Genomic DNA, 13,444 nt, shown 5'->3' with positions numbered 1-13,444 from the left:
AATAATACTAAGCCACATAGAATGGCAGTCCAATCACGTATAAATGTATAATTAAAGATAAAGAATTATTTTTATGTACGCTTTTTTAAACTCTATTTGACAATTAAACAATTATACGAGTCTACGTAAATTACATTGACCGTCGTCAGTCATTAGTGGTTAACATCAAACAAGAAATTCTTATGTTATACAGAGTTTCATTAAAAATTTTTTTAAAACGATTCTAGAAACGTAGTACGGACTGATTCCATATTTCCATCTGTAAGTAAAAATGAACCTATGATAATAGTTACACGGAAATTCATCGTTTCCACTCTATGAAATAACAACATGAAAAAGGTATTCTGCTATTTAATTTATATACTATGTATAGGTATATCGTACATTGTGAAAATCTTGCTATAGTTAATAAGATTAATACAAATATTTTCACAGGATCCATATACTTGAAACTTAATACGGCCTTCACACTGAACATAAAACTTTACTACCTACCATAATAAAACACCAAATCATTTTATAAATATCAATATTTAAACAATTTTATCGAATATATTAAGTATATTGTATTATGTTGACTCGTGAGAATAAGATCAATATATTCACAAAAAAAAAAAAATCCTTAAATTTTCTATATATTTATAATGGGTTATATTAGTATAAAGTAACTACCAAAAGTAATTATTACAAGAGTGAGCACTTAATTTTTAATGAATAGCTCTGATGAACGTAATAAGTTTAATTAAAAATAACTTTTTTAAATTGCTAAATTAATGAGTGACTTCTTCGAACACATTTATTTATGTTAGATACTAATTTATATTATTTTATATATTTTATAGCATTATCACTTGTCTTAATGTACTAATACAATTACTGTAAAAATATGTTTGTATTTTAATAAAAAAAAACATAAACGAACTAGTAACGTTGTTAAGTGAAACTGAATGTCTTGATAATAATTAATAAATTAGCAAAACGAGTTATAGTTAAAGTATAGGTAAAGTGTAAAACGTGAAAAATAATAATACATAACTCAATAATGACATATAAGTACATTACAAATTGTATGATTTAAAAAATATTTATGTGATATATTGTAATTTCGATTAAATGATAATAATCATGTTGTGTATAATAAAATATTTGACAATATACAATGTGTAATGTGTATAATAACGTTTGTAAGTTGAATATAATGACATTTAATAACCTTTATACTCAGACTATGTATTGGCGAAACAATACAATAATGTAAAATCATTTATAATAAAATATAATCTTAAATAAATACATTAGCTAACATGTTTAAACGTTGATAACCATTTAACTTGTTCGGTATAGATACATGATATTGTACGTTGAAATAACACCACAACAAGAGTTTATGTTGAAGTTTTCCGAGAAATTTTAGGAAGAGATCAGTGTTTTCACCTAAATTTTATTTTCTTCGGATATATTTAGTCCTGTAATGGGTACTTATTCGATTGTGAACCATTGTAGACCGACGAAAAACATTTCTTTCTCCATTGATGAAAACACTAGCCGTGGGAAAAATTACTCACATGGTGTTATTTATGACAATATATTATCTGGAAAATAAACAGGGCACTTTTTATTAAATGATAATATGTAAACACTTAACACATACCTATATAATATAAGAGTAGAAGATGATATTGAATAAATTCCATTAAAGAATGTTTGGCGTTCACGCATTTTTATCGACTAGCTTTAATATAAAAACGACAAGAGAACGGCGTTATTCAAACGTTATACACACACCACACGGATAAAATACGCATATATATTGACAGTAAGTTTTTTTTTATTTATTGCCGATGTACAAAACAATAAAATAATACGATACTTAATTAATGTAGGTACTTCAATACTTCATTTGTATTTGTAGAAAATCCTGTTTATTATTTACTCGTTTGTTTCACAAATCAATTGATACACAATTCAGAATGGTTTGCGATGGATTTGTTTCACTGCAACTGTTTTTTTTTTGTACATAATACGTACTTAGAAAAACCTGATAAAACACATTAATCATTCTTTCAACTTTCGTCCGTTTAATGAAGTACATCAATCTTTTTTTTATTTTTATTGTCAACACCCAAATGGACATATTTACATAAAATGTGCGTATGGACAACTGTTAAAATAATTACATTTAATTCAGTAAAGTGCTATAAATACCTGGATTACCGGCGATTGTAAGTATTAAAAGTATTGTCATCTTCAAAAATGACAATGGGTCATTTGCTTCGTTCTTTGATTATCATCGGCTTGGCTATTCAGTAAGTTAATTATATTTTTCAGACACTAAAATAATTTTCATTGTATGACTTACAAACAAAAAAAATATTAGTTTTTAAAATTTTTATTTAAAAATTTATTATAAAATACTAAAAATTATGATTGCGATAGTGAATTTGTAATGTAAGCAACGAGTATAAAAATCTCATATCCTAATTTTAGATAAGGAAACTACTAAATCTATAAAAATAAATAGCCTTTTGAAAACTAATCTATTCCAATTCAAATTATTTTCTGATCATTAAATCAATAAATCGATATAATTTTGTAAATCAAAAATAAATTATCTTCAGGTATGGGTTACATTATATTACCATTAGTCGGTTGTCTCTGTAATTAAAATATTCTAAATAATATTATTAATTTACACGTACTTTAAAAAAAATAATAAATTATATAATTATAATTATTATTTTTTATTATTATTATTATTATTATTATATTATTATTATTATTAATATTATTTATTTTAAAAAATATTGATATTGTAATTCTATGAAAGAAACCGGTCATTCATTACATTAAGATGCTAATTTACACAATAATTAACGTACATACCTAATTAATAATTAAATCAACGTTTATGAAACTATTTACACATAAGTATAATAAATACAAAAGATTTAATTGTTAAGTCGTAATAGTTTATACGTACTTATAGCTAATAACAATAATAAAAATATACTTATATATATATATATATATATATATATATAATATTATACTAATATACTTATAATAACAATAAATTATATTGATTAAACATTTTAAAATAAATTACTCGATTTTTGATAAAATGATTGCTAAACAGCAACTTAATAGTAATTTTTAATGGTTTTTAATATTTGTTTTTTATATAAAAAGCTATAATAATTGACAATTATATCATATTCAAAAAATTCTTACATATATAATTATTATATTCTAAAAATTTCAAGTATCTATGGTTATTCATTATTTATTTATTTACAGCAAAACAACAAAATCCATTTTGTCAAAAATTTATATTGCCTAAATAGTTTAGTACTTTTGCAATTTTAACGTTCTAAAGTACCAACTAGAGCTATTTTTTTTTTATCAAAACACGATTTTCAAAGTATAAAACTGCAACTTCTTTATTCGATATATCCTCGATATATTTCTTTAAATGATTGGTTAAAACTATTAATAAAAAATAATTGATTCAACAATAAACTATAAATATATTTAATATTTAATATTAAATTTATTATTTTAGGCTTTGCAATGGAACAAGTTACTGGAGTAAACCAAAACATAAAAAAGTATGCATCACCTCATGTTCAACTAGTAGTTCTTCCTCGACTACTGTTAGAACTTCGTCAAAATTCAATGTTTTAAATTCAAAGAATAAAATTGAAGACCTTGAAAAAGGTCTTAAAAAAATAAGCACAAACTCTCAAGAAGACAGCAGCGAGGAGTACGATGATGAAAGTTGTGAGGATTTAGATTACAGAGATTCACAGTCATCACGAAAATTACAAACCTTTGTACACAGTCGTGCTCTTTCAAAAAAAATGAAGAAAACACAAATAAAAACGGCTAAAAAGGTCTTAAGAAAAAAGATTACCATTCCTTTAATCGCGAACAAAGTTATTGGGTCTGCTATAACTAGATCCACTAGTAATGGCTTACAACAATCGTTACAACAAAATCAGCAAATTGGTAGTACAAGTAGTACAACAATTACGTCTAGAACAAACACCGTGGGTGTCAACGGAAATATATTTCTGTCAATACCAAAAGGATATGTAGCAAACACAATGTCAATGACAACAACTAGTTTATTAACTGAACAAGAAGCTATTCGATTAGGACTCTTGAGTAACACTCTAATTAGTGGAAGTCAAACGTATACATCTTATCAAAATGGTGGACAATTTAGTTTATCTGATAGTACCGTTAGTAGGTCTATTAATAGCCAGATGTCCCAAATGCAAAACCAAGGAAATAGATATTATTTAAATCGTAATTTACAGAATACCGCAAGATCAGGTAATTTAAATAGTATTAATGGAAATTCACAACAGTTTAGTAGATACACATCAGTAAACGATAATATGAGTAATAATCATCAACAAATCAATGGTCAAAAAACTATGGGTAAATTGTATGGATTAAATAATCAACAAAACAATGGTCAACAAACTGTAGGTAGATTATATCAGTTTAAAAAAACTAGTTCATTGCAGCGTAAAATTAATCAACTTAAAACATCAAATAATGTTGTAAACAAAGATGAAAATGGTAGTGAAGATAATGAATTGAATGATGACAATAACCAAAAAGTAGGTATCACAAATGTTAAAACTGCCGGACAATACTCATTTAAATCCTATAATGAAAATCAATTAAACAAGAATATTAATAGTCATCAAATAAATAACTTAAGTAAAACAATCAAGTCAAGACATATTCAAAAATACAGCACTTCTAATAAAGGTAATAGTGATAAATCAAATGAATCAAAATCTTCCGATGACCAAAATGATGACGAAAACGATAAGTTAAAATCAATTACTAAAAAATCCGTAGAGAATAACGATGATGAAAATACTAAAATAGAAAATAATGAAGATAATAAATGTAATGATGATAAATCTAAAGATAAAGATGATAAAAATAATGAAATAGATGATAATGAAGATAAAGATGATAAATTGGAAGATAATGATGATGAAAATTATGACATTGATAATGATAATATCGAAGAACAAGAAACATCGGAAGACGAAGTATCAGTATATGAATATTTGGATACATTTAGGAAATTCAGATTTGATAGTGGTCTAAATGCAGTTGGTATAATAGGAGAAGTATTAAGTCAATTAGATTATCAACGTTTTATACTTATGGATGATATTATATATCCACAAGATTCCACGCGTTATGTTATAAACAACGAGGAGTTCGATTTTATCATAGTCGGTGGTGGTAATGCGGGGTGCGTTCTAGCAAACAAGCTATCTGAAAATGAGAAATGGAAAGTATTATTAATTGAAGCAGGTGGAGATGCCTTCCCTGTAACTCAAATTCCTAATTTATGGGATAGAACATTAAATAGTGTTGCAGACTGGCAGTTTAAAATACAACCGGATAGTACAACTGGATTTGGAATTGGAGGTAATATGAAACTACACAAAGGAAAATGTCTTGGAGGAAGTAGCACTACAACTCCTCAAATTTATGTTAGAGGGAGTGAAAAACTCTATAATTCACTTGTTGACAAGGGTTTGAAGGATTGGTCGTACAATTCTACGGAGACTATCTTTAAAAAGGTTGAAAGAATCCGTTCAATTACAAAAACTGAAACAAACACAACTATTTATGGAAAATGTGGACTTATTCCTGTAAGCAAATTCCGAAAAACTGAAATAAGCGTTTTAGAAAAAGTTGTATGTTCTGGGTTTGAACATATCGGTTGTAAAAAAGAAAGTGATATCAACGAAAAAAATATTGAAGTTGGATTTGTTTCAATGCAAGGAATAATTAAGAATGGTAGATCTATGAACACTGCTAAAGCATATCTAAGCCCAGTTTTCGGCCGCGAAAACTTAAAAGTGATGAAATATACTAGAGTTACAAAGATTTTAGTTGACAAAACAGCAATGAAGGCAACCGGAGTTGAAGTACAGACAAAATACGGTCAAACTCTTACACTAAAAGCCAACTTGGAAACCTTACTTTGTGCTGGGGCTGTTGGTTCTGCTCAGATATTGTTGGCTTCGGGTATTGGGCCTAAAAAGCATTTGTCCGAAATGGAAATACCAGTGGTTAAAGATTTAAATGTAGGACAGAAATTCTTAATTACTCCAGTGTTTGCTGGTTTTGTTATGTCCTACGACAAATCAATTGTTTGCAATCAGACTGATGAAGAAATTGCATTCAAATACTTGGCTAGACATTCAGGAGTTTTAAGTAGACCTAACGGTATGAGCTTTGGTGGATTTTTAAATACTGGTATGTCTGGATCTTCATTCGCTGATATTGAAGTCTTTCAATATTACATTCCCAAAAACACTTTTTCAAGGTTATGCCAACTAAAATCAATATTTGGATTTAGTGATACTTTGTTATCGGTGTATGCTAAATTGAATTATGATCGTGCTATTTCTATTTTTACAATGGCTTTGATAAACACAAAAAGTACCGGTAAAATTCTTTTAAGAAGTACGAACCCATTGGATAATCCGATTATTGTTGGCAATTTGTTGACCGATAAAAGTGATATAAAAAGTTTCCTTGAAGCCATCAAATTACTGTCCAAAATTGAAAAATCAGATGGAATGAGGTTAGTAAACGCTAAGATAGAAGATATTGTTCTTGACGGATGTGCAAAATATAAACCAAAGACCCATGAGCACTGGGAGTGCTTACTAAAATACATGGTATCTACAACATCAAGTACTGCCGGATCGTGTCGTATGGGAATTGAAACAGACACAGATGCTGTTGTCGACAGTAAACTGAACGTGATTGGTATTTCTAATTTACGAATAATAGGTCGAAGTACTATGCCATTAGTTACTAGCGCCTATAGTAATGTTCCTTGTATTATGATCGCTGAAAAGGCATATGATATGATAAAAAGTAAATACGTCTAAAAACCAAACTACTCGATTAAATATTGTTTTTAAGAATTTAAAGCACTGTGTTTACATTATAACTATATTCATTAAAAATCAGAAGGAATCAAGTTTTCTTTACGAAAAAAAACAAATAAAATTCTAAGCACCTATACATGTTTTGTTTTTGTTTTATAAATATCACGGTAACCTTAATGAAAAATTGGTTTTATTATATACCTAATTATTTCCTCGTTATTTATTTAATCGCTTTAGTAAAATACTTTGTTTGAAAGAATTTTTATTTACAATCTATACAACATGCATATTAAAGTAACTATGACAACAATAAATTAACAAAATTTTAGTAAATATAGTATTTACGGGAAAAAAATCAGTAGTGCTACTGTTTGGAAAATTAATTAAGTTTTGAGTTTAATAACAGATTAACAGATTTGTAAAAAAAAATCTTTAAGCCATTTACTTTTGATTTTTTTAGGTATATTATCCAGAAGTAATGCCAAAGATAGTTTTTTAATTAAAGGATTAGAATAGGAGCTTAGATTAGAGTGGAAATTAGAGTAGTAAGATTTACGTAATTGATTAAGTGTGGTTTAAGTAATTTATCAATCATTTGTCAGACTAAAACGGAATCATGATGAAAATATGTTATCAGAGTGTTGTCTGTATATATACCTACCCGAGGATACGTAAGGTGTTTTTTGATATATTTTGAGTAAATTTTGTTTATTATAAGGAAACTTAGGAAACAATGTCTCCATCTTGTATAACCACTACCCTGATTAAAGGAAATAATTTTTTAAATTAAAAATTTGATAATTTTAAAAATAACAATATTATTTATTTATCCTAATACGGAAAAAACAATAAGTAAACTATGCTTTTTTAAAAACAACAAATATATAATCATTAATTACTTTATTTTTATATTTATGTATAAAGAGAGAGAATGATTATAAACATCGTCTTACAGTATATATTTCTTTCAATAAAACATCTGACTAAAATCTGAGTTATTACTAATTACTAAATAGTGAAGTATTTCTGAAAATAATTTATTAACTATACAACTTGGATTAACATAAGGAATAATCTAAATTAAAAATCAAAATTTGAAACTATCCTTTGGATCACACAAAAAAAAATATTGATGTGAATACAGAATACATTTAACTTTGTTTTGTTTAAAATAGAGTAGTATTATACAAAAATTACATTAATGACGTATAAAGACCTCATTTAAACTTTTAAATTACCAAGAATGATATAATCATTGAAACGAGGTGGAACACTACAACGCCATTCCAACTTCAATTTATTAAGCCTATCTCTTAACTTTTTTAAATAGATTATTACTAATTTTTTTTTTTTTAGAATATTGAGTTAAAATTTAAGTAGTTTTAATAAAAAATTGAACAAGTAGAATACCCTTAAATCGTACAGTAGATGTTGAAATCGACTGAGTCACTGTAATGAATGGATTAAACTTAAATTTAATTATTATAAATTATCATCGTATACGAATAATAATTATGAGTAGAAATAACCATCTGTCCGCTAATATTTCTAGGGGTATTTTATAATATTTTTATATTGTAAAAAGATAATTGTCTTATTTTATTATTAATACTAGATTTATCTTTTATAAAAAAACATTGCATTTATTTTATTATTAATATTTAATTGTTATGATAATATTAATAAATTTAATTATCATATTAAAATATTATAAACAGTGACTTCTCAAGTTTGATAGAAGAATATGTAGGACGTAGGTACTACTGTTATTGTGATGAACTCGACAGACTCTGTGCGACGACGGTGAGTATGATTGAGCAAAATATTCGGACTTAATTTTTACATATATATATTTAAATACTTTTTTGTAAATAATATATCTACATTAAGTTGTGTTATCAAGTGTATAATACAGTTGTTTATGTTATTATATAAAAAAAAATAAAAAGTTAATCATTTATAAAACACTAGTTTATTCAATCGACTGGTAGGAAGATATATAATATAAAACAATTCAAATGCGATGATTCTAATATTCTATAATAATATATTTAAAAGGTCAATAAAAAAAAAAATAATAATATATTTTATTAAAAAGCATAGCTACAACGATTGAAAGTATGTGGCAGTAGTATTTTATTCTTATTTTGATAATATTATATTTATATTACCTATATTTTTATATTTTGTATATAAAAAACGATTCTAACCAAGACAGTCTGTCAGCTTATATCATTAAATATATTAATAAAATTCATAATATGTTTTTCGATATTGGCATATTGCTATTAGAGTAATTAATTTAATTTTACTATTAATACAACGATACAACGGTTGTTTTAAATTTTGACATTACAATTAATAAATCATAAATTAATTTTTATTAGAAATAATAAATTTGAATTATGAAAATGTGAAAAATTATATTGTTTTATTTAACTTTTGAATCAATACACATTGCCGTAAAACAAAGTGAATAGGTCCATGCGGTATAAATAGGTAATACCTCAAAATGAATACACTTACATATTTTGGTTGAAACGTCAATTCGCAAGTATTACTTAGAGTTTAGACTATATACGGATTGAAACCTTAGAAATTAATATACGATCGTACTTCAATAGGTACCTACGTCTTTATGATGAATATACTACAAATCAATGTTATTTATACTAAACATGCCTCCGTGTTTTTGCGTGTGGATAGGCGACGTAACGAAGAACAATTCGCACCTCATTGTCTTGAACCATTCAAACAGTGCTTTAAGATAACAAGATGGCAAAACTTTTCGTTCATTGGAATGCTATTTGCGTCTTTAATTCTGCCTCGGCAATTCCCTGAATTGTATGAGATAACATTCCTTCCTATTGAAAATTTTCTGACACATAACCGTCTTTAACACTGTCGTACGTATAAAGACAGTCATTGATATTATTTTACAAAATATACATTAGTACAAGTAATTAAAGTAGGTCGAACCGATGAAGCGAGATCTGCTGAAGTGGCAACATATTTACCATTTAAGACCGCCGCACACACGCAGGCACAGGGGACCGGTCGTTGTCGTGTTGACAGCAAAGACAGAGAAATCGATAGTATGCGTGTGTGCTATTGTAGTGGCTTGACATTGTGTGTTTGTTTCATTATAAAATTTTTTCTACATTTTAAGTTATACTGTTGGTAATTGTTCGACTTTCTCACTTTTATAAGTTCTTACAGCATCCGGATATACATACCACATGGCCATAAGGTCCACAAAGACTTTTTACAGGGCCGGAATATAAATATCATATGATGGTGATGAGTTCTAAAGGAACGTGCATTAAATAATAAACATACACTATTGTATCTAATTATAAAGTGACAAATCCGGGTGAATTAAATTTTTTATATGTTCAGAATTTTCGTAGAGAGTACAAGGGTAAGACGTTTCAATTGTTAGCTAAAATTCATTCATTCGTGTGAATGATTTGACAATACTCAATACTCGTTAGCAGAAAAATTTGTTCGTGACATTATTCCGTGGTAAATTGTTAGTTTTATAAAAAAAAACTTTAATTCTTACGAAAAAAAAACTAAAACAGAAGGAGCCATGAGTATACATTTATAATTTACTGATCATTTTCCTGGTTGCAGTAGATTGCAGGAGAGTCATAATATTAAACAGACTAAAATAATATGCACCTTTAGATTTTCTAAACACCTGATGGTTAAAACTAATAATTAAAAAAATTATTTATTAATATTAATCAATAAATCAAATCATTAGTTTATGGGTTTATCGAGAGTAATGAAAATGAACTCAATCTATAATAATACCTATGTACCTACCGATAATGATTACCTATAATTAGTATAGTCTTACAGTTATAAATAACAAAAAAAAAAATATATAGGTATAAATGATGAGATTAAAATATGTATGTGTTAAAGTTAGAATTCTTGATGGAACAAAATTTGTAAATTCATCTTTTTATCGTATAAAATTCTTTTTTTTTCTTATTATAATCCATACCATATTGACATAATATTATGATATAGTATATTTAGAACTAACACTCTAATATATTATGGATATTATTAATAATATTGATAAATTATTTTAATATTTTATTATTTGTGTAATAAAAAAAAATATATATTCCAAATTACCTAAATTACCTATAATGGCTAAAAGTAATGATCAAATTGATTTAACGGAATGTGTAACTCAGTTATTTTATTTTATAAGTAATGTTAAAAACACAATGTTAAATATTATATATGTTTATTATTTATACTTAAATAGTGGATAAAAAGAACCAAAAGTGTAGGTATGTATACAATGATATTTTTCAACTAAACATATTTTATTACATTTATAGTTGCACTATATTTTACAACAAAATAAATTTGATTATCTAAAAATTTAACACCCAAGTCCTCAAAAAAACCACATTAAATACATAATCTGTGTGAAGGAGTAAAGTTTAACTTTCGAAACTTTATAAGTTACCAGTTAACAGGTACCCTGTAGACAATTTCTCCAAAAAAAAAAAACCAATTTTATCTTTTTAACAGTGTAGAGTAGTCGTAAAATGTCTAATAACAAACTATAATAATCAAGGGATCGTCATTTTATCTTTTGAATTAATAATACTCGTAATTTTGATTATCTACATTTTAATACGAATACTCTCAAAAAACCTTTTATTTAAAACCGCTTTGTGTACAATAATATATTATAGGGTATTATATTTGATGTACATTGTACATGTGTCACCTAGATCAGTTTAATGTATTTCTGAGATAATTTCAGATAATTTTGCTGACCAAATTCAACCAAGTGATTCAAAGAAGTATAATATTATGAATGACGTTTTACTTTATGCAAAAGAAATAAATGATTATGGAGCGAAAAAAAGAAAATAGCTTGTAGCGAAAATAAAATAAACATGTAAATTGTAAGGAAAGTCTTATAAAAAACTTAAAATCGATAGTATTCTAACAGTTAATAATTAAAATTATAAAAGAAAACCTTCATTTAGGAAAAAAAATGTAGTTATGAATATAATATGACAAAAGAGGAATAATTAATATTATTTAATAAATATTGGAAAGATTTTGATCGTACTAGAAAATGAGATTTCTTACTTTTATGTATAGAGAGTCAATTTGTGGAAAGAAAATCAAAGTCAAAGTTGTATCACATATATATAAATATTAATCTTATTTTTTTTTTTTGCCCAAGTTATTCACAGAGAATTGTTATTAAATACATTGAATATAACTGATATGTCATAAAAAATTTACAAGGGACAATAAATTTGATTTATTTTAATCGAAGACTGATAACAAATTAAAACATCAGTACTTAATAAAACATCCGAAAAAGTTATAAAATATTAATTCATTTATAAATAAACTACCAGCTGTACCTTCCCATATTGCAAGAGTTCCTCAACTGAGAAATATATTGGCAGTGAATTTCAAAGTTTAGAAAATGTATACAGAATTTATGTTGAAGATTGTATATTAAATAATAATATAATAACAGCTTCAAGAGCAATATTTAAAAACATATGGATAGATAAATATAATATTGGTATACATATTCATAGGAAAGACAAATATACTCACTGTGAAACTTACAATAATAGAAACAATTTGACTAGAAATTAAAATACAATTCAAATATCTATCACAAAAAAAATGAAAAAAAAAATATCTATAATGTTATCAAAAATGAGACAAGGCAAGGAAAAGGTGGATTTCTGTGTTGTAGCTTTGATCTCCAACAAGCATTGAATATACCTGATAGTGATCGTATACTATTATAAAAAAATACTCTAAAAAATGAGTGTACTATAATTATTAAAGTACATATTATGAAAGCAATTCAGAAGTAGGATTTTGTTATTTGTGATCCGAGATTGGTGGTCTTAGAAGATTTAATAAGATAAACACTATCGTATTTTTATATTATTTGAAATCTGTTGATGAATGAATTTCATTATAACTAGATTATTCAGGATATAGCTTTGTACTGTGACAGTTTTCCTTGACAAATTATGAACCATTAAATGATTTCAATGTTACATTATTTGATTTTAAGATATTCAAAAAATATCAAAACTATTACTATAAATTATTTACTTCATAATCATGCCTATATGCCAGTAGTACAACGTTAAAATACAAATTATATGGGCTCATTCTGAGTGGGCAACAGTCATTAGAAATTCATAAATTATATAATATACTGTTTCCTAGGCAATATTTTTTTAAGCAATTTAAAAATTTCAAATATTTGGTAAATGTCCTTTTTATAAAAATAAACATGGATAATCTAATAATAAGTATTAAACCGCAAATTCTACTAGTGTTATAATTTTTGTAAGGGGCATAATATAGGCAACTTATCGTACAAATAAGCCATTATAGCCATTGTTGATACGAGTTACTTCCTACTGGTTCGATTTCTAACTAGCATGAAAACCTTAATAACCGCAAAAACA

At 26.1% G+C, this 13,444-nt stretch overlaps 1 protein-coding gene across 1 annotated transcript; it reads left to right on the top strand.

Moving 5' to 3' along the window:
• The first annotated feature begins 2,179 nt into the window (after positions 1 to 2,179).
• Positions 2,180 to 7,131, top strand: LOC114133079 (uncharacterized). Its single transcript, XM_027998703.2, has 2 exons — positions 2,180 to 2,306; positions 3,563 to 7,131. Exons 1-2 carry the CDS (start codon positions 2,254 to 2,256, stop codon positions 6,945 to 6,947), a joined length of 3,438 nt encoding a protein of 1,145 aa, XP_027854504.2. The 5' UTR covers positions 2,180 to 2,253; the 3' UTR covers positions 6,948 to 7,131.
• The last annotated feature ends 6,313 nt before the right edge of the window (positions 7,132 to 13,444 follow it).

Source organism: Aphis gossypii, chromosome 1 (assembly GCF_020184175.1).
Source record: "Aphis gossypii isolate Hap1 chromosome 1, ASM2018417v2, whole genome shotgun sequence".
NCBI lineage: Eukaryota > Metazoa > Arthropoda > Insecta > Hemiptera > Aphididae > Aphis > Aphis gossypii.
This window is presented reverse-complemented; position numbering and strand designations above follow the sequence as displayed.

Bases quoted from the DNA above. Each gene is read 5' to 3' on its own strand.
- LOC114133079 (XM_027998703.2), top strand. From the start codon at position 2,254: ATGACAATGGGTCATTTGCTTCGTTCTTTGATTATCATCGGCTTGGCT. The intron at 2,307-3,562 runs GTAAGTTAATTA...TTATTATTTTAG, and splicing joins ATCATCGGCTTGGCTATTCA to GCTTTGCAATGGAACAAGTT.